Raw genomic sequence first — 21,193 nt, 5'->3', positions numbered from 1 at the left:
TTGGTTATAGGTCTATTCAAATTTTGTATTTCTTCCTGTTTCACTTCTGGTAGTTTATATGTTTCTAGGAAATCCTTTCTTCCAGATTGCCCAATTTGTTGGCATATAATTGCTCATAATATTCTTATAATTGTATTTCTGTGGTGTTGGTTGTGATATCTCCTCTTTCACTCATGATTTTATTTGTGTCATTTTTCTTTTTGTTAAGTCTGGATAGGGGTTTATCAATGTTGTTAATTCTTCCAAAGAACCAACTACTAATTTTGTTGATCTGTTCTTTTTTTAATTTCTACTTTGCTTATTTCTGCTCTAATCTTATTTCCCTTCTGCTGGTTTTAGGCTTTATTTGCTATTCTTTTTCCAGCTCTTTTAGGCGTAAGGTTAGGTTGTGTAATTGAGACACTTTTTGAGGAGGGCCTGTATTGCTATACGACTGCCTTTGCTGTGTCCCAAAGGTTTTGGACTGTTGTGTTTTCATTTTCTTTTGCTTCCATGTATTTTTAAAATGTCTTTAATTTCCTGGTTAACCCATTCATTCTTTAGTAGCATGTTCTTTCACCTCCATATATTTGTGTTTTTTCCAAATTTTTTCTTGTGGTTGACTTCAAGTTTCATTACATTGTGGTCAGAAAATATGTACTACTCTTTTTGATTAGTTTTTTCATGTTATTAACTGTTTTAATTATTTTAGTGCTCCCATGTTGGGTGCATAAATATTTATAATTGTTATATCTTCTGGTTGGATTGTCCTTTATTATATAGTGTCCTTTTTTGTCTCTTGTTACAGTCTTTGTTTTAAAGTCTATTTTGTTTGGTTTAAGTATTGCTACTCCAGCTTTCTTTTGACATCCATCTGCATGATAAATTATTTTCTGTCCCCTTCCTTTTTTTTTTTTAATTTTTTATTTTTTTAAGATTTTATTTTTAGAGCCCAAGCAGGAGGGAGAGGGAGAAGCAGACAGGGAGCCAAATACAGGGCTTGATCCCAAGACCCTAGGATCATGACCTAAGCCAAAGGCAGATGCTTAACCAACTGAGACACCCAGGACCCCCTCCATCCCCTGACTTTCATTCTGCAGGTGTCTTTAGGTCTGAAACGAGTCTCTTGTAGGCAGCATAGAGATGAGTCTTTTTTTTTTTTTTTTTATCCATTCCATCACCCTGTGTCTTCTTGATTGGAGCTTTTAGTCCATTTACATTCAAAGTAATTATTGATCTGTATGTATTGCCATTTTATTGTTGCTGAAGATTTTCCTCATCCTTTATTGTTTTCTTTTTCATTGTTTGCTGGTTTTAATGATATACTTGGATTTCTTTTTATTCTTTGCCTATTTATTAGTGATTTTTGATTTGTGGCTGTCATTAAGTTTATATATAACATCTGCATATAGCAGTATATATTAAGTTGATGGTTGCTTAAGTTTGAACTTATTCTTTACTCCCCACATTTTAGGTATGCAGAAATATTAATTTTTACTACTTTTGTGTTTCCTACCTTTACACTGTCGCTTGGTCTCCCTTTCTACTCAGAGTCCCCTTTAATATTCTTGCAGAGCTGCCTTAGTGGGCAGGGACTCCTTTAGATTTTGTCTGGGAAACTGTTTCTCTCTCTTCTGAATGATAACCTTCCTGGATAGAGTATTCTTGATTTCAAGCTTTTCCCGTTCAGCACTTTGAATATATCATCCCAGTCCTGTCTAGCTTGGAACTTTCTGCTGAAAAATCTGATAACCTTTGGGCTTTCCTTTGTACATAATGGGTCATCTTTGGTCTTGCTGCTTTTAGTGTTTTTTCTGTATCATTGCATTTTGCCATATTTAATTACAATACGTCTTGGTGTGGATCTGCTTTTGTTGATTTTGTTGGGGGTTCTCTGTGCCCCTGGATATGTTTCCTTCCCCAGATTAAGGAACACTGCCGCTATTATTTCTTCGAATAGATTCTCTGCCCCCTTTTCTCTGTCCTTTTTCTGGGATCTCCTATAATATGAATGTTACTGTGTTTGGGGGAATCACTGAGTTCCATAAATCTATTCTCATTTTCCATAATTCTTTTTCTGTCTTTTGTTCAGCTTGATTTCTTTCCATTACTCTGTCTCCTAGGTTATTAATTTGTTCCTCTGCTTCTTCCAGCCTGCTGTTCATTCCATCAGTGTGTTTCTCATTTCGTTTTTTGAGCACTTTATCTCTGCTATGTTGTTATCTATCTCTGTGTTAAGGGTTTCACTTGTGTCTTCGACTCTTTTCTCAAGTCCAGTTAGTATCCTTAGGATCATTGCTTTAAATTCTCCATCAGGCGTGTTATATATATCTGTTTCACTTCGATGTCTTGCTGTGGCCTTGTCCTGTTCTTTCATTTGGGGCGTTTCTCTTATTTATCTAAGTCTCTGTGCCTATTTCTCTGTGTTAGGAAAGTTAGTTGCTTCTCCTGTTCTTGAGAGTAAAGGCCTTATGGAGAAGAGGTCCTGTGGTGCCCTGCAGTTTAGTGTCCTCTCTTCCCCAGGGCCTGGTGCTTCTGTGGTTGACTTCAGTGTGTGCCACATGCACTCGGCTCTTGTCCTGGCTGCTTTTTCCTTCAGGCCAGTCTTCTGCAGAGGCTCTCTTTGTTGTGGGCAGTGTTTTGTCCCTGGTCTGAATGCGGTGAGTTTTAACTAGCCATGCTCTGATCTGCTTGTGAAATGAGATCTGTCTCTGCACCCGCCAGAACAGAGGACTTACAGGACTTGCAAAACTGCTGGGTTGGGAGTTGCAGTGTGGGCAGGGGGTTTGGGCCAGTCTTCTGAGAGAGGGGCTCTGCTAGGGCCAAGACTGAGCCAAGTGTGGCAGGAAAGGTAGTTCTATCAGAGTGTGGGGCAGGGCTTGGTGTAAGCAGTTCGATAGTGAGTGTGGGTGCTGGCTCGTTGCTGCAGGTGGCCCTGTGCAGTGCTGAAGGGTGGGGAGGGAAATGGTCCCTGCTGGTTCCTTTGTTCCTGGAGGGGTCTGTCTCTTCATGCTTCCTCTCTGGGACAGACTCTGAGATGAACAACTAACCTCCCCCACTGTATGCCCCAGGTGCTCTTCAGATTGGCATTTCCACCCTGTATATCTGTGGACTGTTTACCATTCTTTCTTGCTAATAGCAGCCCCAATATCCTCTGAGCTCTCCCAGAGCCAAGCATGCTGACCTTTAAAACTCCAGGCTTTTAGCCCTGCTAGTTGGTTGCAAGAACTCACAAAATTTGGACCCTGTCACTTTCCAAGCCAATTGCCATAGAGGTTCATTATTCTCCATGTGCTCCTTTCTGTGTTTAGTCTGTCTCTCACTCTTGTCTGCAGCCAGAGCTCCCTCCCCTTTACAGTGTCCATGATCTTTTTCTCCCAAGCTGCATCTCTGCACTTCCCACTTTCTTTGATGTGGCTTCTTGTCTGTGTCTAGTGGTGGAGGTTGTCCTGCCAGTCTTCAGATCGCTTTCTGGGGTATTGATTGTGATTTCATAGTTATCTAGTTGTATTTCTAGGACAAGGCAAGCCTAGGGTCATCCTGCTCTGTTGCCATCTTCCCACATCTACTTTCCCTCCTGGTTTATATGGAATGTTAATCATTTAGGTTTTCCACCTGTGTAATTTTAGTATCATTGCAATAAAATAGTGGAACATAAGTAATTCAACTCTATATCTTGCATAGAACGAATTCTTTATGTGGATTTTACAAACTCTTTGTTTCCTTAAATCTCAAATTAAGTTTTGAGTCATTGGTTACATGAATGTTGTTCTTGGAATTCAATATGGGTTAGTAATGTAACAATTAATTGGTGAAATAAGACACCTTCTCAACATACTGAACAATGCCATGCCAGGAGAGTTTATCAAAAGGTTTACTTCTTTGTTTTGTTTTTATGGGAGGTCTCTGGGTATGAGGGAACAAGAAAGACCTTCTGTTTGAAGTTTGTTAGGTACACTAGGACAATAATAATCATAATAAGCAAAACTCTATTTTCTTGCCCCCTTTGTGAATCCCAAAATAAATTATCTGATTGGGCAATCATATTCGCTGTTTAGTTGGCGATGGTAAGAGGTGTTTATGTAATAGATCTCTAGTCTCTAAGAGTGAATGTTGTATGTGGAAAAGTGATACCAGATATTTTGTGTCATTATAGAGACTTAGAATTCTAGGATTTTAATCAGAAGTTTTCCAGGGATTGCAGGATTTGACTGCATTTTGCCCAGGGACAATAGAAGACCTTCTGGGTTGCTGAGAAAGTTGTTTTCATTTAAAATTTGTGTTTTCATTATTATTGCTGATACAATTTAGGGCTTTGAGGTGCTAAAATGTTACAAAATTAATCTGATACCAGTGTTCTTATAAAAACCATTTGAGGTATGACTTGAGATATATAAATATGTTGATACACAGACTAAAGGATTTTTTTTTAACATTTTATTTATTTATTTGACAGAGACAGCAAGAGAGGGAACACAAGCAGGAGGAGTGGGAGAGGAAGAAGCAGGCTTCCTGCTGAGCAGGGAACCTGATGTGGGGCTCGGTCCCAGAACACTGGGATCATGACCTGAGCTGAAGGCAGACGCTTAAGGACTGAGCCACCCAGGCGCCCCAGACTAAAGGATTTTTAATTCAGCAGAGTCTAGGGTTGTTACTTTATGGCTGTATATTATTCCATTTTTCAAATACAGAGATGTATATGGAATTCTTTTGGAGAGAAAATGTAAGACAGCCTCTGATCCTGTGATATTAAATAAGCCTTTTCTGGACAACTGTTGTCAAAGTCATTCTTTGCTGAGGAGAGACTTGTCAATCATCACCTATTTATATTTTTTTAATGGGTGGCTTTGCAAAGCAGAGGTTGCCAAAGCTGCTGGCATGTCTTGATATTTTGAAGAATAAATGCTTGAAAAGTCAAACATTTGACAGGGACCCTCAGTACTAGCCCCTGGCTAGTATAGCAGCAAGGTGGGGTGGGGGGAGAAGGAAAAAACAGGTTTTACAAACATAAGTAAAGGCTACTCCTCAAAAGACACTTTGAGTCAAGCAAAAGTATGAACAGACACAAGCATCTAATTACATGCAATATATGGCAAGATTGACTCAAATAGATGCAAAAGCAGTGTGTCATAGGAGCAGGTGATTTTGTCTGGAGAGATTGCAAAGGGAAGATTGAGATGAGTCTTGAAGGTTGAGAAGAACTTTATATGGTGGACAATGGAGGGAAATAGGCTGTATAGAATTGGGAAGGGGAAGAAGGGCCCATTTAGTGAGCCTCTGCCATGCCAGCAGTGTACTTGGTGATTTATGAGTAAATGTGAAAGCGGGCATCTGATACTCCACTGTGGTGCTGAGAGGCCAACGTTACTTCTCCGTCTTACACACGAGAACACTGAGGCTCAGTGTGGCTCACCGCACTCAGCTGGCATGTGGTCAGGACTAGGTTTCATAGCCGGTCTGTCACATAGCTGGGTGCCGCAGCATAGTTGTTGTGGGTATGAGGACTCCATACTCTGGTTTTGATTGCTGCCTCCCTGGAGGGATTCAATTACCTCATAAATGAGGAAGGATTTTGTGACCTGTGAATTGGAAAAATATAACCCATCTAAGTGGGAAAATCTTCTTACTCACCTCTACCCTGCTATTTCTAACTGCTGAGAGCTTACTCAGAGTTAACTGTGCTCAGTGGGACTGGTCTTAGGAAGGCAAAACATAGAAACCTTTGATGACTGACTTTGGCTTAGGAAGGTCTAGAATCCACTTCACGGTTTAGAACAATTTTAAAACAGAGCCTCAAAAGCAGCCTTCATATAAATACATTTTCTCCTCATTGTTGGCTATTGTTAACTACAGAAGCAAAAGAGTCTATTAGGAGAAGAGGGCAGGGGCGCCTGGGTGGCACAGCGGTTAAGCGTCTGCCTTCGGCTCAGGGCATGATCCCGGCGTTATGGAATCGAGCCCCACATCAGGCTCCTCCGCTATGAGCCTGCTTCTTCCTCTCCCACTCCCCCTGCTTTGTGTTCCCTCTCTCGCTGGCTGTCTCTATCTCTGTCAAATAAATAAATTAAATCTTTAAAAAAAAAAAAAGGGCAAGTTTTGGTGGTTATTCAAAAGATTCTGCTTTTGTATTTTTGCCCCCTTTTATTGAGTATATTGCCTGTTCTCCGGCCTTTCAAACAAAAATCCAGTCTAAATGATTGAGTTAATATTAAGACGTCTTTTGTCCTAGGATCAAAGAAAGATGAACATACCATCAAGTGTTGTGCTTAATCTTGTGTTTACTTAAGAACATTCACCTCATCCCTCTATCCTTCTTAATGCAAAGGTTACAGTGTGAAGGCTTTCCCCCAGTTACTTCTCAGGCTGGTTAGTAATGTGTTCCTTCTCTGTTGATTACCATTCTATGTTCTAACTAGGTAGATTGGGAAGAAAAAGTGTCCTTCGTTTTAGTGTTAGTTACGTGAACTTTGAATTGAATTTTGAATGCAGAACAGAATATAATATATGTAGTTTGATTTATACCCATTACAGTTTAAAGGGACTTAGTCATATCCTAAATGCTCATTTATCTTTGTATTCAAGTATGGCCATAGGAAATCCAGTTTGGAGTATTAGTCTACAGAACAATTAAAGATTGAACTCATGATGCATTTTCTACTTATGTTATGCTCTAAAGTTATCACCCTTGTAAAGATAAACCTAAATAAATGTTATTGCATGAGGAATAGTATAGGTTAGAATATGGATGATAATGACACAATTTATTCAGCCTTCACTGAGAACTTATGATGTGCTAGATACTGTGGTAGAGGATGAGTACTGGGGGGGAGAAAAAGATTGAGTCCGAGCCCTCAGGAGAATAATAGACAATTTTGTAGAGCGAGCTGTATCAGCTGCTATGTAATAAACCACCCCACAACTCTATCAGAGTAATTTTTTTCATAAACTAAGACATGAGAGTCAGTATCTATTACTTCTCAGAACTCTAGGGTTGATTAGGTGAGTCTTCAGGTCTTGCCTAGACTCAGTCTTTGTGATCACATAAGCATCTCTGCTCATCTGGGGCTCTTGCACATGTTGGCCCATCTATAGATTGATCTCGGGTAGGCTCAGCTAGGATACCTAGGCTCTCCTCCAAGTAGTTTCTTCTCATCTATTAGGCTAGTCGTCTTTACTTGAGGGTGGTAGGGTTCCAAAAGATGGGGAGCCGGGGAAGAGTATAAGGCCTCCTGAGGCTTAGGCTCAGAACTGGCACATCAGTACTTCTGTTCTAGTCTGTTCACCTATGTAAGTTACCGGTCCCTCCGGATTCAAGGGGTATAGAAATAAATCCTACCTCCTGATAGAAGGACCTGCTAAGTCACATTGCAAGTGGTATCGCTAGAGGGAGGGGGGTAATTGGTGTCGTTTGCAATCAGTGTAACTACCATAGAGACAGTTTTGTACAAGGGATAAAGCCTGTGTAAGGTCTTATATAGTGACTGCTGCAATAGGAGCTCGGGAACTGTAAGCTGTTGGAATTGAGGAAGCCTAAATTTCAGGATTGATAATAGTAGAAAATGAGGCTGGATGACAGGGAAGAAGACCAGGCTGGAGAGGCTTATATTCCATTCTTAAATGCTTGGGTATTATCCTTCGGATAGAGCAAGCCATCTAAGGTTTTCAGCAAACACGAATGCCATTGTAAACTTCATTACTTTTTGTCTATAGGTTGCTCGGGCAACAGAATGAATCCAAGGTGAGCAAAACAGTGATGGGAGATTAGATAAGATGCTATTGCAGAATTGTACACTGTGGGAATGATTTTGAAGGCTAAACTAAAACAGTGGAAAGTATTCATTCAAGTGTGGTGAACCTGACCAATGTTAATCGTTTTGAGCCAGTGCTCTTAAGTGTTTGAGAAATGTGAGTATTCCCCTTCCTCAGTGTTGTGATTGCTTCTTGGAGCTTTGGAGCTCTTACACAAGCTAAGCTTTCTTCATGCATCTGATTGTTAGGCATGCAGTAAATAGAAAGGAATAGTAATCCTGGCTCACATTAGTGAAGAGATCATGGTTAGTGATGGGGTGATTTAAAATGTGTCTGCTTTAGCTTTTTTGTTCTAATATACTTAATGACCAGACCCTTTAATGATATTGAAATGCATTATATTACTTCATATAAAGAATAATGAAGAGCCTGAGTAAATTTTGTGGTTTTCATGCATCTGGACCTGCCCTAGTACATAGTATGTGACTTTCAATGTAATTCAGAAACTCATGTTATTCTAAAACTTTACTGTATTTCACTTTAGCATATTCAGAACTCTTTTCTGAGTTCAGAAATAGAAGAGAAAGTCCATTTTTATATTAAATAATTTTTTATTGCATATGTCTGAGAATATGTGAGAGTGGTGGTTAACTTATGGAAGAAATTGAGAAAATACATTGTTTATGAGAATTTACCAGTTTACAGTCAAATGTAATAAAATGTTAAGCTGAGATTTAGTTCTATCATTAAACATCTTTAAAGATAACTACTTTCAGAAAATATCAGCATTATTTGCTTTTTGGTTCTCTGTGAACTACTTTGAGTCACTAATCTGTTCCTGCCAAATCCCATTATGATGCATTTAATTACTTGCAGAAAACCTACATAGTTTTCAAACTTAAATGGAAATCCAGTGTGTTTTGTGGATTCCTGGTGATCTCTAATGTCATAGCCCTGGATATTATGACTTGTGAAATAACTTATTGAAGTTCTTCAGTATTCCCTGTATCTTAGAGATACTATCTAGGCAATGCTATGTGAATATATCTGGCTATTTCTCTCCTCAGAGTAGAGATTTCTGGAAGTTTGAGCGTTCTTAACAGAAATTGATGAATAGCAGAGGATAGATAGAGATCACCTGCTTTACACCCCCTCCCACAACTTAATGAAAATTATAACCTTTCTTGAAATTTTAGTTGGAACCTGGAAGTTAAGGTACATACATGTAGAGTCCTAATTTGTGTATAACTCCTTTCTCTTGCCTACATGACAACCTCCTTAATATAGGAGCCATGTTGTGTTCCTTGTAATGTAGGCCCAGGCTCCTGTCAGTACAGAGTATATCGTGTGTATTACATGCTTGTTGTGGTTTGTGATTATTTAGGTGTGTTCCTTGGGGTCAAATTCAGGAATTTAGAGCCTGTAGCTGTTTTACCTACTCACATTCCAGTTTATACATTTTTCCCTTGGTGGCAGAGCACCAGTTAGGTTTACAAGTCCCTCTCACCACGTGCTGTACTAGGGGACCAGTTCTCCCCAGCAAGGTAAATCATGATTAACCTGAATTTGTCATAATTCTGTGATTTCTAGGGGTTCCATTAGGCATGGGTTTGTGAAGCCCTGCTAGCCAGAGTGACATCAAGTTTTGTAGAGAGATAGTAGAAGGAAAGTCTTTATGCTTCTGAATGGTCTGTCATTCTGCCTGTTGATATGTGGAACAACAGTAGCTGCCTTAGGGGATCATGATGTGAGCCTATGTAAGACAAAAACCAGTGTACTTAGGCAGAACGACACGATGGAAGGAGAGGGGATTTTTGAACCACTGGATCAGCCAGCCATAGGAGTGTATGTCAGTTCTCCTTAGCCCTCCTGCAAAGCTCAGAGTGAAAACTTCTTTCACTTTGCTGTTAAAAAGAAAGGAAGTCTATATATTGAATAAATGGTCTAGAAGGAACAGATTAGAATAGCATCAATCGTCCAGCCCACATGCCCTCCCTCTTCTTTTCAACTATCCTGGCCCCAGGACAGAAGACTCTTGGGTCTGGTCCTGATAAAATGGATGCAGTGTGTTATCAGTCTTCATGGACTAATAGGTTGCTTCTGCAGGTCTCCATTGTTTCTTTTCCAAGGAAAATGGGAAATGGTGATAGGATGAGGGTGTCATTTTTGATAGATGTATTGTCAATTATAAAAGCTTACTCCCTGATAAGAGCTCAGATGTGGTTGTCTTGCATGGAGAAGTGAGTTTTGAGATGGTTCCTTCTTCCCAAGCCTGTTCCATTAGTCTCTTAGCCTTCCTATTGACATTTTAGGACCAGCTAATTAATTCACAGGGCTATCATGTGCATTTTGGATGTTTAAAAGCGTCCCTGGCCTCTACCCAGTTAAATGCCAGTAGTACCCTCTCATTCTGACAGTCAAAAATATCTCCAGAAATAGCCAAATGTCTCTCAGAAGGGAAAGTTGTCCCCATTTATAAAACCACTGTGTTGGAGGCAAAGGATTGTTTCTTATAGTTACATTTGTTCTAAGACTCAGGCAGAAGACAGGGGAATTTCTGTCATTGCCTTAATCACTTCACATTATGCTGAGAAAAATACAATGAATCAGTAAATTTTTCAAATCCATCTTTTCAAACATACAAAGAACCTTGAGATTTGAGATGTGTTTTGAGCCAAATATAGTTACTGTTTAAACTCTTTACTCTTAAAAATTAGCAAACTAAAAGAATTACTTTTTTTTCCAGCTTTACTGAGGCATAATTGACAAAAATCATATATATCTAAGGTGTACAATGTGATGTTTTGATATATGTATACATTTTGATACCCTAGCAATTAAGCTAGTTAACATACCCATCCCCTCACATAGTTACCCTTCGTGTGTGTGTGAGATAAGGACACTTGAAATCTACTTTCTTAGTAAATTTTGAGTATACATTATTATTTACCACAGTCACCATGCTGTAAGCTAGGTCTCTACAACTTAAGTGGTTTTTTTTTTTTATAAACTCCTTTGGAAGGAGGTAATTCCAGTGTTTTAAATTCTATCCCAGTGGTGTTTTTTTCTCAAGTGTAGTTGACACACAATGTTACATTACTTTCAGGTGTACACAGAATGTTTGGACGAGTTTACACATGATGCTTTGCTCACAAACGTAGCTACCATCTGTCAGTGCACAATGCTGTTGCAAAACCATTGACTATATTTCTTATGCTGTGCTGTTTATTCCCATGACTGAGAGAGTTACTTCTTAAAATCCTACCCCCAAATGTTAAATAATCACAGATGTGAACAGCCTCTAATGTTGATATAGTGTTGTCTTACTAGGGCTTCACTTTGTCAACGTTAATGGAATGGGCCAGGGATTCACTCAGTTTGAAACTGGGAAAAGTCTGCATTTTATGTCTTTACAACATGATGCTCGAAGAAAATGGTATGAATGATACAAGTTTGTTTCCAATTTTATTTTAAAAAATGAATATTAAATATTTTGGGCAGGGGAGTATAATTAAATGTTTTTGTCAAAATGAAAAAATTCTTTCAACATGCCTCTGGTTTCTTTTTGTCTTTTTGTCTGTTGTATCCCCAGAGTGTTGTAGCATGCCTGGGGGCATAGGATATGTCCTATATAAAGTAAATAATAAATGTTTGAGTGCCAATTTATTGAATCCTTGAAACAGACTTCAGGTGAAGATTTAAAATAGAGGCAAACCGGCAAACCAGCATTAAAGGATCTTTAAGGCAGTAAAGATGCCATGGTTTGCAACAATAAAGTAATACAGTGATTGGTGACGGTTGCAGTCATCCTTTCCTCGACTCACCACTACCCTTCCAGTTACCACATCTGTTAATTGAACCTTTGAAGTAACTAGCGGATTTGTCTGTGTCTCTGCTTCTCTACTCCGCTATTTCAGGAGTCAAGACACTGTCTGCTTAAGTTCATCTCACTCCTCTACTCTCTTCCAATCCACTTCCTGCATAGGGTAGCCAAAGTGCACTTGTTAACAAGTCAACGTTTTGAAATGCTTATAAATCGCCTCCCCGGCTTGGAGCCCCCCAGCATGGTTCTCTTGCCCTTCTGACCTACTCCAAAATCCTTGGTGTCACATTGACGACCCTGAACACTGACTGCTATTTGCTTTCCTCTCTTCTTAACTTTTGCACTTTCTTCTCTTATTTTGCCAAATATATATTGCTTCAGATACTTTCACTTGCTATGTTCTTTCCTGTGTTGGGCTCTTGAAACTGCCACTTCCTCTCCCCGAAATATTATTTTCTTGGGTAATTCTGATTTATCTTTCAAGTCGTAGACCAAGTACCACTTCCTTAGGGGAGCAATGCTTTGGACCTCTAATCAAAGTCTGGCTCCTTTTATATTCTTCTGATACTCTTGTCCTTTCAGAAATATATTATCAGAACTTGCAGCTATACATTTTGTGTGTGTGTGTGTGTGTGTGTTTAAAATCTGCCCTCACCAGATAGTAAGCTCCACTACATGTGTGTCTGTTTTCTTCTCCAGTGTATGAACCATGCTTAGTGTTCACCTAGCACATAGTAGGTTCTTAGTAACTATCTTAGTAAAAAGTTCAATATGTCTGGCAGGTTGGCAATGTATCAGTCTTCCTTCCAACATGTTCATTGTCTTCATGTTGAATCTGGGATAAGCATTTGATGTTGGAAGAGAGTGGGAATGATTTGTTCCTACTGCCCATAGATAAGCATATTCGGTAGCATAGAAACATGCATGAGAACTGGTGACTGGCCATCCACATGCACTAATACACAAATGATTTCTACTTTGCTTAACAGAAAAACAGTGAATATAAAGTAGTATTAGACAGCTTTTCACTTTATCCAGAACTGGGAAAGAAACTCAAGGCTTAAAAATAAAAATCTCCCTGTTTATTGCTTTAGAGTTTATTCAAATTGTTATATACCATGAGCCCTTGCTTGGTAGCTTTTTGGCCAATAGGATTTCAGTATGCAATGCACTGATATAAACAACTAGATTGGCTTACCTACTTCTGATGTCACAATTTCCCCATTGGGAAGTCATAATTTTCTTGAAATCACATTGTGGTAATAAGAACTCTTGTTATTCTGTTTCATTATAAGAAAGATAATCTACCAAAAGTAAAAATGCTGGAAGGAGCAGCATACCTTTGATCGACGCAGACCTTTTTCCATTTCTGCGCTTTAATATCTGCTGCCAACAATTGGAGTTAGCTTCTTTGTTTTACAGTTGTTTTGTTTTTTGTCAGTTAATAGGCAAATGGAGGAATGAGCCTGCTTCAAATTACTCCTTCAGCTCCTAGTTCTGTGTCATCACGACTGTTGAGGCTTAGCATCTTTCTACTACTTAGCCTTCCTGACTCTAAAGGAAAAGCCATTTGGACAGCCCACCTGAATATAACCTTTCAGGTGGGAAATCGGATTATATCAGAATTAGGAGAGAGTGGAGTGTTCGGCAATCATTCTCCTTTGGAAAGGGTGTCTGGTGCGGTGGTACTTCCTGAAGGATGGAATCAGAATGCTTGTAATCCTATGACCAACTTCAGCAGACCTGAACAGGCAGACTCTTGGTTGGCCCTCATTGAACGGGGAGGCTGTACTTTTACACATAAAATCAATGTGGCAGCAGAGAAGGGAGCAAATGGGGTGATCATCTATAACTATCCAGGTACGGGCAACAAGGTGTTTCCCATGTCTCACCAGGGAACAGAAAATATAGTCGCGGTGATGATAGGCAACTTGAAAGGCATGGAGCTTTTGCACTTGATTCAGAAGGGAGTCTATGTGACGATCATCATCGAAGTGGGGAGAATGCACATGCCATGGCTGAGCCATTATGTTATGTCTCTGTTCACCTTCCTGGCTGCCACAGTTGCCTACCTTTTCTTGTACTGTTCATGGAGACCTAGAGTGCCCAGTGCTTCCACCAGGAGGAGAAGACGGATAAAAGCAGATGTGAAGAAAGCTATTAGTCAGCTTCAACTGCGAGTGCTCAAGGAAGGGGATAAGGAATTAGATCCAAATGAAGACAGTTGTGTTGTTTGCTTTGACATATACAAACCCCAAGACGTAGTACGTATTTTAACTTGCAAACATTTTTTCCATAAGGCATGCATTGATCCCTGGCTTTTAGCCCATAGGACATGCCCCATCTGCAAGTGTGACATTCTGAAAACTTAAACCTGGAGAATCTTCTGAAGATATAACCAAGTCTTTCCAAATATTAAAAATAAATGAGTTCTCTTAGCACTTTTTGTAGAGAAAAAGCTCAACTTCATCTTCTCTACCTAAGTACTAAAGGATGAAATTTGTGTTTTTAAAATAAAACTCCATATCATGCCCAGCTGTTTGAACTTGTTGTTTTTGTATTAGGTTGTTACTTTTTTGCCCTTATCCAAATAAGTGCATTCGTATATGTTAAAAACAAATTAGTCTTCAATTTAAAATGACTGTGACATTGAGGCCACAGAGTCGTAATGCTTTAAAGTTTTTTTATATTAATTTTACTTCCATATTTTTGATATCTATTGCTGTTAAATAAAATTTCATTGTAGAATTAGATCTGGATTTAATTCTCCATGGTTAATTAATATCAGGAAATCTGGTTTCCAAAGGTACTGAGTAGGTAATATGTTCTGAGTAATAATTTTAGATGATAGCACATTTCGTTATGTAACTAAAATATTTTAAATTACTGTAGGCCTCATTTAGGGCAGCATCACAAAAAAAAAAATCACTTTTGTTTGCTACAGCCCTTTAAATCCTAGCATAGTGAATTAGCTGTGGTAGCAGATTTCCCTTCTAGAAGTGACCATAGTAAATGCTTTTGTTTTCTTAAAATGGTAATGAGTGCGTTTCTGGGCATTTTAATATAGATCTAGAATGGAACTGAAATTTTAATTGTCTTTACAGATTGTATCTTTTGCCTTATTTTGCTTCTCTGTTTGAATAGATAAACACAAATACCTGTGTGTAACATTAAGAGGCTGAAAGATTTGAGTTCTGGTTTTGACTAAAATCTTTGTGGGTGAAATGCTAAACCATTGATATCCAACTTAGATGACACTTTGAGTCTACACAGTGTCTACTACACACTTTTAAGAATGGGTTGTATGGAAATAAAATCAGAATAATGGTCTTTTGGGAAAGAAAATGGACCACTGTGAACTATGGTTAACAAGGTAATATTTTCTTTTTATGCTGCTTTGGTTGGGTCTATAGGGCCTTTTCCTCCTCCTTTCCTTCCTCAAATTATTTTGATTCACATTTCATAAGAACTAGCTCCCTTGGTCCTGGTAAAACCTAACAAAACGGTCTCTTAGCATCCTGTGTGTAAAGATCAGACCTTTGTCTTCAAGGTCAAAGTTCTTGGTTTTTCTAGCTAGTGGATAAGAACCACTGAGATTACCCTCAAAGTGTATGGCAGCACCAGGGGTTGGCCATGTTTGTTAGTTCACAAGTCATTTTGGTCTTGAGTCATTTTGCGCCATTGATGTAAATGTAGCAAAAATAAAGGCAGAGCTGATGACATTGTTGTGTGTATAGAGGGTGGGTCCACCAGGGATGTTTGTTGATTTTTGGCAAAGGTTTTGCTCAAAACATCTATGACCTTTAACACTGCCGTTGGTGGTTAACTCTAAATGGGGACCTTGATGTTTTTCTTTTTAAAATCAATAGCTGCCTTTTTGTTTAAAATGAATTACACTAAACTAAGACTGCTACATATAATTTTTTTCCTTCTTCCTTTCTTCCCTCAAAATGTTGTTAGATCAGTAGCAGATGCCAAGATCTGCAGAAAAGAGATTAATGTTCTTTACCTCTGTCATCCCTATGGAGAGTCGATGTAAGAGTGAAGAAGTGAAGCTGAATTAATCTAACAGGATTTAGAAATCAAAATCCTCTTTTAAAAAATCAGAATCAAAACCAAACTGAACCAATAAGCCTGAGCAAGCAATTTATTAAATAAATTTAGTACAATGGTTTATATGGTAAATAAAAAATTGGCACTGTGACCAAATGTGAGTTAGAAGTGGTATTACAGATCACTGCTTTTACCACATAATCGTTCATATACTAATTTCTAATTATTTAAAGCTTGTCACTTTGTTACATGTTTCCTTGGTTTATTGTCAAGAAAAATGATAATCCTGTGGTTTTCTTGCATATGCTTTCAAGTTTTGTATGTGCATGTGTATGAATTTTATATTTTTTGTTCAAAGTGATACCTGTTAACGTGTAGCTCAGGGATTGAATTGATTTTACAACCTAGAAATCACCCAGAAGAGTATTTGAAGCCTTCAGGCCACTAAGGTTGGATCCAGCAGGCTCAAAGCTCTTCTCTAATTGGCTGTGTTGTCCTTTATGTCATAATCACATTACCCAACTGTAAACCGTATCCGGAGTTATATTAGTGAGACTGGAATTTTTTTTTTTTTTCAATCTAAAGTGTTTCTCTTTCTCTCTCTAATAAAACATCGGAACCTTATAAGACATCTTTAAGCATTTCTTACAAAAACATGCTGGAAGACAGTGAAACTTGTTTTCACCCAGAAGATTTTTCTCATGTTGTTATACTCAATTGATTGTCAACAGATGTGGAAGTCACATTTTTTTGTTGGGTTGGTACTTCAGTCTCTAGGTGAAGGGAGAGATGAATCTACGCAGGATTGGCACTCACGGAAACAACACTGCATCTTCCTGGCTTATGAAATTCAGTTTTCTTTGGCTTCTTGGTCAGAACTGTTGCAGCGCTAGTGCTGTTTGGACTGCTTACATGAACATATCATTTCACGTTGGGAATCGCATGTTGTCAGAGTTGGGGGAAACCGGAGTATTTGGAAGAAGCTCCACTTTGAAGAGAGTGGCAGGAGTTATTGTGCCACCAGAGGGGAAAACTCAAAATGCATGCAATCCCAATACCAGTTTCAGAAGATCAAAGAACTCGGAGAACTGGCTCGCACTCGTTGAACGGGGAGGTTGTAGCTTCTCGCAGAAAATTAAGGTGGCCGTTGAGAAGGGAGCCAGCGGAGTGATCATCTACAACTTTCCAGGAACTGGTAATCAGGTTTTTCCCATGTTTCATCAGGCATTTGAAGACATTGTTGTGGTGATGATCGGTAACCTAAAGGGCATGGAGATTTTGCACTTAATTCAGAAGGGAGTTCATGTTACAGTCATAGTAGAGGTGGGGAGAAAACACATCATCTGGATGAATCACTATTTTGTGTCTTTTGTGATTGTCACAACTGCTACTTTAGCATATTTCATCTTCTATCATATTTGGAAACTTTGGGTAACAAGGATTCAGAACCGGAGATGGCAGCGGTTAACAACTGATCTCAAGAAAGCCTTTGGCCAGCTCCAGCTTCGGGTACTGAAGGAGGGGGATGAGGAAATCAGTCCGAATGGAGATAGCTGCGTAGTTTGCTTTGAACTCTATAAGCCTAATGATACAGTTCGTATTCTCACTTGTAAACACTTTTTCCATAAGAATTGCATCGACCCCTGGATTCTGGCCCATGGGACATGTCCTATGTGCAAATGTGATGTTCTTAAAGCTTTGGGCATTCAGGTGGATGTTGAAGATGGAACAGAATCTCTGCAAGTTCTCATGTCCAATGAATTGTCTGGTAACCTCCCTAGCGAAGAGGGGACAAACAATGAACTTCCTCCTGCAAGAGGGTTGGACGAAGTGAGCCCTGTGGTGGAGGGGGAGGAGCCCCCTCCTCCCCAGAATGACAGGCGGCCTCCTGAAGTAGCGGAAGATGTTCATCCTTCACCTTGACAGCATGACCTTTGAGAAAGTGGATTAAACCTGTTTGTCAACTCAAGTCCTAATACGGACAAGCTGTTGGTTTGTTTGAAGTGTGGTTTTTGTGTCCCTTTCTGTTACTGTGATAACTTTCTCCATTCTTTGTCAAGCAGAAAAAGGGCCTAGCAGGATTTTTTTGTTGTTGTTGTTTCCTTTTTTGCCTTTGCTAAATGTAATATTTTGTCAGTGTCTTTCACTCCTATGAGTATATATGTTTCAACGTACAGGTGTATGTCAAAATCAAGGACAAACTTTTTTTTTTTTCCAAAGACTTTATTTATTTATTTGACACAGAGAGACAGCCAGTGAGAGGGGGAACACAAGCAGGGGGAGTGGAAGAGGAAGAAGCAGGCTCCCAGCGGAAGAGCCTGATGTGGGGCTCCATCCCAGAACTCCAGGGTCACGCCCTGAGCCGAAGGCAGACGCTTAATGACTGAGCCACCCAGGTGCCCCAAGAACAAACTTTTTTTCCCCTAAATGTTTGTACATATATTGGGGTCTATTCTGGTAGGAAAATTGTTAATATATTTGCATGTTCCTTATACAAAAACCATCAAATAAGTTTGGAAAAGAAAAATTATCTTATGTGCGAGGAAGAGTAATATTTTTTTGATTATGTATAGTACAATATACTACTTTTGAAGTCATTGTGCTGTGTTTTTTTCATTCTTATGAAAATTTTGCTGTATGGAATTTTATTTCTCTTGACAAGTGGTTCTTTGCAAGCTACTAGTACCTTTTATGTGATTTGTATATGCATAGTGATAACAATCTTAAATGCAAAACATCAGCTCTTTATAATTTCATGCACAATATTGCTTATAATTAATGCATGTTCATAATTTGTAGAAAAATTTAAATGATGAATCCTCTGATGTTTAGTTTTTTTTCCTGTCTCTTCCACCATACTACCCAGTTTGTTTCACCATTAAATATTTAAAATATGCTAGGTTATTTTGGAGATAGGTATCACAGTGTAGATGTTATTATGACATCTTGGGCTTATGTTTATTTTGTTCACTATTCTCAGGATCTAGCACAATGCTGGGCACTCAAATCCTTTTGGAGTGAAGGAATGAATGAGTACTTTATTCATAATGTAAATATGTTAATATGAAAAACTGGACAGTTTGTCCCAGTCATACACAATAATGAGAAGTTAATCCTGAAAATTTTTTCCCTAAATCACCTTGACTAAATGGAAAACTCTGATTTTTAGCCCAGAACCCATTATTTCAGTTTAGCATGCATAAATTTAACAAGGACCTTTGAACTCTCCTGGGCTGATAGTGGGGTTTTAGTTCTTGTGCAACACTACTGAGAGAACTGTTAGGAGTGATTTCTTGAGTTTAGGGCTGACACTGGAATTCAGAGACAGGTGGACGGGCAATAGTTGGTTCTAACCATAACATCAAGCAAGACTGAAAGAGGGAGAATCAATCATCTAAGGCTGGGGAGAATCAGCTCACAGCAAAATGTATTCAAGATGACCAGGTGGTGGGGGGTGAAACCTGACTGGGTACACACAAGCTTTTTTATACCCAATCCTGGAGAGCTTTGACTAAGTTAATCAAAGGGATGCCCTTTGAAGGAACGGTGGTGCACCCATACATACTGTGGAGGGTTTAGCAGGAACACTGTTGTGAGGATCTTTCTCCGTTTATCTGGGAGGATAAAGTAATATTCTGAGGTACTAACGATTGCATTAAAAAGACAAGACCCTGAGGACCCTTTGAGGGACCACACCTAGTAGAATCAGGATAAGTTGACTAAACCAGGATAAGTTCACTTCCTCAGACTGGCCACTGGCGGCATCTCTGCCCCTAGGGCTAGAAGCTCATGGGGGTGGGAGTGGCTTGCACTGGCTACACAAGAGATTGATTGGAGCTGTGGAAGTGCATGCATCTGGCTGTGCTGGCAGCCCCCGAATCCACGTTCTAGAATCGTTACTGTTCTGTGTCATCCTAGCACAGACTAACCTGGGGTGCGTGTTCTATGACAGACCTAGAACTTGAAGAACTTTTTGTTTGCTCTTCACACTAACACTGCTCTTGCGTTCTCTTTCAGTCCTTCTCTGCACCCGCATTAGTTTCTTTTCTTGATTCATCATTGTCAACCTAAAACCTGATTTATGTGTACGAAATTAACATTTACTCACTTTTATAATTCAGTGTCTTATTAATATGGACATTTAACCCAGTGTGTGCTTGTCTCGATTTGAGAATTTTCAGTGGATGCCATTTGAAGGGTGTTAGAACCTATGTTTGGGTCAGTGAGCTTGGGAACTGTCATTGCTGAGTGCCTGCCATGTAGCAGGCAGTGGACTAAGTGCTTTCCATTGCTTTTTCTTATGTCAGAACAAAACAGTTTTAGTTTTTGTCTTTAGAGTGTTGTAAACAGATCAATAAACCACTTTCAGTCTGAGTTTAATAACTAGGACCTGAAAATAAGACTGCTATGTCAAATACAAGGTATTCATTGTAGTAATTTTTATCTACTTTGGGGGTTATTACATCATTTTCTCTTACACATAGTGATGTAAATTTAGTCATAATGGCATGGGACCGTCATATGAAATACTCTGCTCCTAATACCAGTGTCATAATGGATTTCCCTTGCATTTCTTCTTTGTATATATTTTTGAATTCTCTAGTAGTTCGATTCCCCACACTCACCTCTAATGGGGAGTTGATGTTCCTTATAAAAATGCAACTTTTTTATTCATTACTGGGATAAATTAGGTTTAATATTTATTAAAGTGAAAAGGATTCTAAAGTACTTGACCTCTGATTGGGTGATGCAATAGGTGATTTTATGTTTCCTTGTATTACAGGTCACACTAAACTGATTGTATCCCTGTCTCTTACTATCGAATAATTACAAGGCAGTTGTACTAGAGGGAGATGTTGGTCAGCCATAATATTTACCATAGTGTGTGTACTTCAAAGGGTTTAGTGAGCTTGGGATCTGGCGTTTCTGATGGTATTTAAGCTTAGTGTATTTTCATAGGTAGACCACCTATAAGCATAATACCTGTCTTCACAACTGTGCTGTCATCTTAGACCTCCAGGATACAGTGCTCCTTGATGACTTCAGCTTCTGAGGTCAGCTTTCCTTATTGTTGATGATCAGGATAGTCCTGATTTCAAAGTTTCTCTACACCTGAATGTTCATTTCCCTGTTCAGCAACACACCATTGGTGTCACACCTCAGCTTTTGTTGTTTTTGAAAATTTCCCAGCTAAGAGCGTCTTTTTCAGAATTCTCTCTCTGAATTTACTTGACCCTCCATTTCCACTGTTTGCTCTTTGTTGTTACTCCAAGCAGGGTCCTGCACCCATTCTCTCTCAGCCCATCTCTTTTCCAGCTGCAGCCTAGAACCAACTGTAAGCCATTTGTTTTACTTGACCATGTGCCCCTGAATTCCTTGCCTTCTAGACTTCTTTACAGGACCATTTGCTGGTCCTGAGTCCTCTGTACTGATATTCACCAGATGTTTACTTCCACTTAAAAATTCTTTATTCTCTTGACTCCCTTTTTAAAATTTCTCGTAGATCAGTACTTCTTAGCCTCAGCTGCACATCAGAATCCCTTGGAAAGCTTTTAAAATTCTCAGTCCCCAGGCTGCACCCAAGACCTG

General features: G+C 39.1%; 3 protein-coding genes across 10 annotated transcripts in view; all 3 read left to right on the top strand.

Moving 5' to 3' along the window:
• Positions 1–21,193, top strand: part of CADPS2 (calcium dependent secretion activator 2) — a 544,075-nt gene that overhangs the window by 160,035 nt on the left and 362,847 nt on the right. The window lies entirely within an intron of this gene.
• On the top strand, positions 12,432–14,080 carry RNF148 (ring finger protein 148). Its single transcript, XM_002919019.4, has one exon. The coding sequence runs from the start codon at positions 13,012–13,014 to the stop codon at positions 13,921–13,923; it is 912 nt and encodes a 303-aa protein (XP_002919065.1). The 5' UTR covers positions 12,432–13,011; the 3' UTR covers positions 13,924–14,080.
• Positions 16,195–17,786, top strand: RNF133 (ring finger protein 133). Its single transcript, XM_011224700.3, has one exon. The coding sequence runs from the start codon at positions 16,394–16,396 to the stop codon at positions 17,525–17,527; it is 1,134 nt and encodes a 377-aa protein (XP_011223002.1). The 5' UTR covers positions 16,195–16,393; the 3' UTR covers positions 17,528–17,786.

The sequence above is a fragment of the Ailuropoda melanoleuca genome, chromosome 1 (genome assembly GCF_002007445.2).
Source record: "Ailuropoda melanoleuca isolate Jingjing chromosome 1, ASM200744v2, whole genome shotgun sequence".
Taxonomy (NCBI): domain Eukaryota; kingdom Metazoa; phylum Chordata; class Mammalia; order Carnivora; family Ursidae; genus Ailuropoda; species Ailuropoda melanoleuca.
This window is presented reverse-complemented; position numbering and strand designations above follow the sequence as displayed.

Excerpts from the sequence above, each read along its gene's own strand:
- RNF148 (XM_002919019.4), top strand. The coding sequence starts at position 13,012 with ATGAGCCTGCTTCAAATTACTCCTTCAGCTCCTAGTTCTGTGTCATCA.
- RNF133 (XM_011224700.3), top strand. The coding sequence starts at position 16,394 with ATGAATCTACGCAGGATTGGCACTCACGGAAACAACACTGCATCTTCC.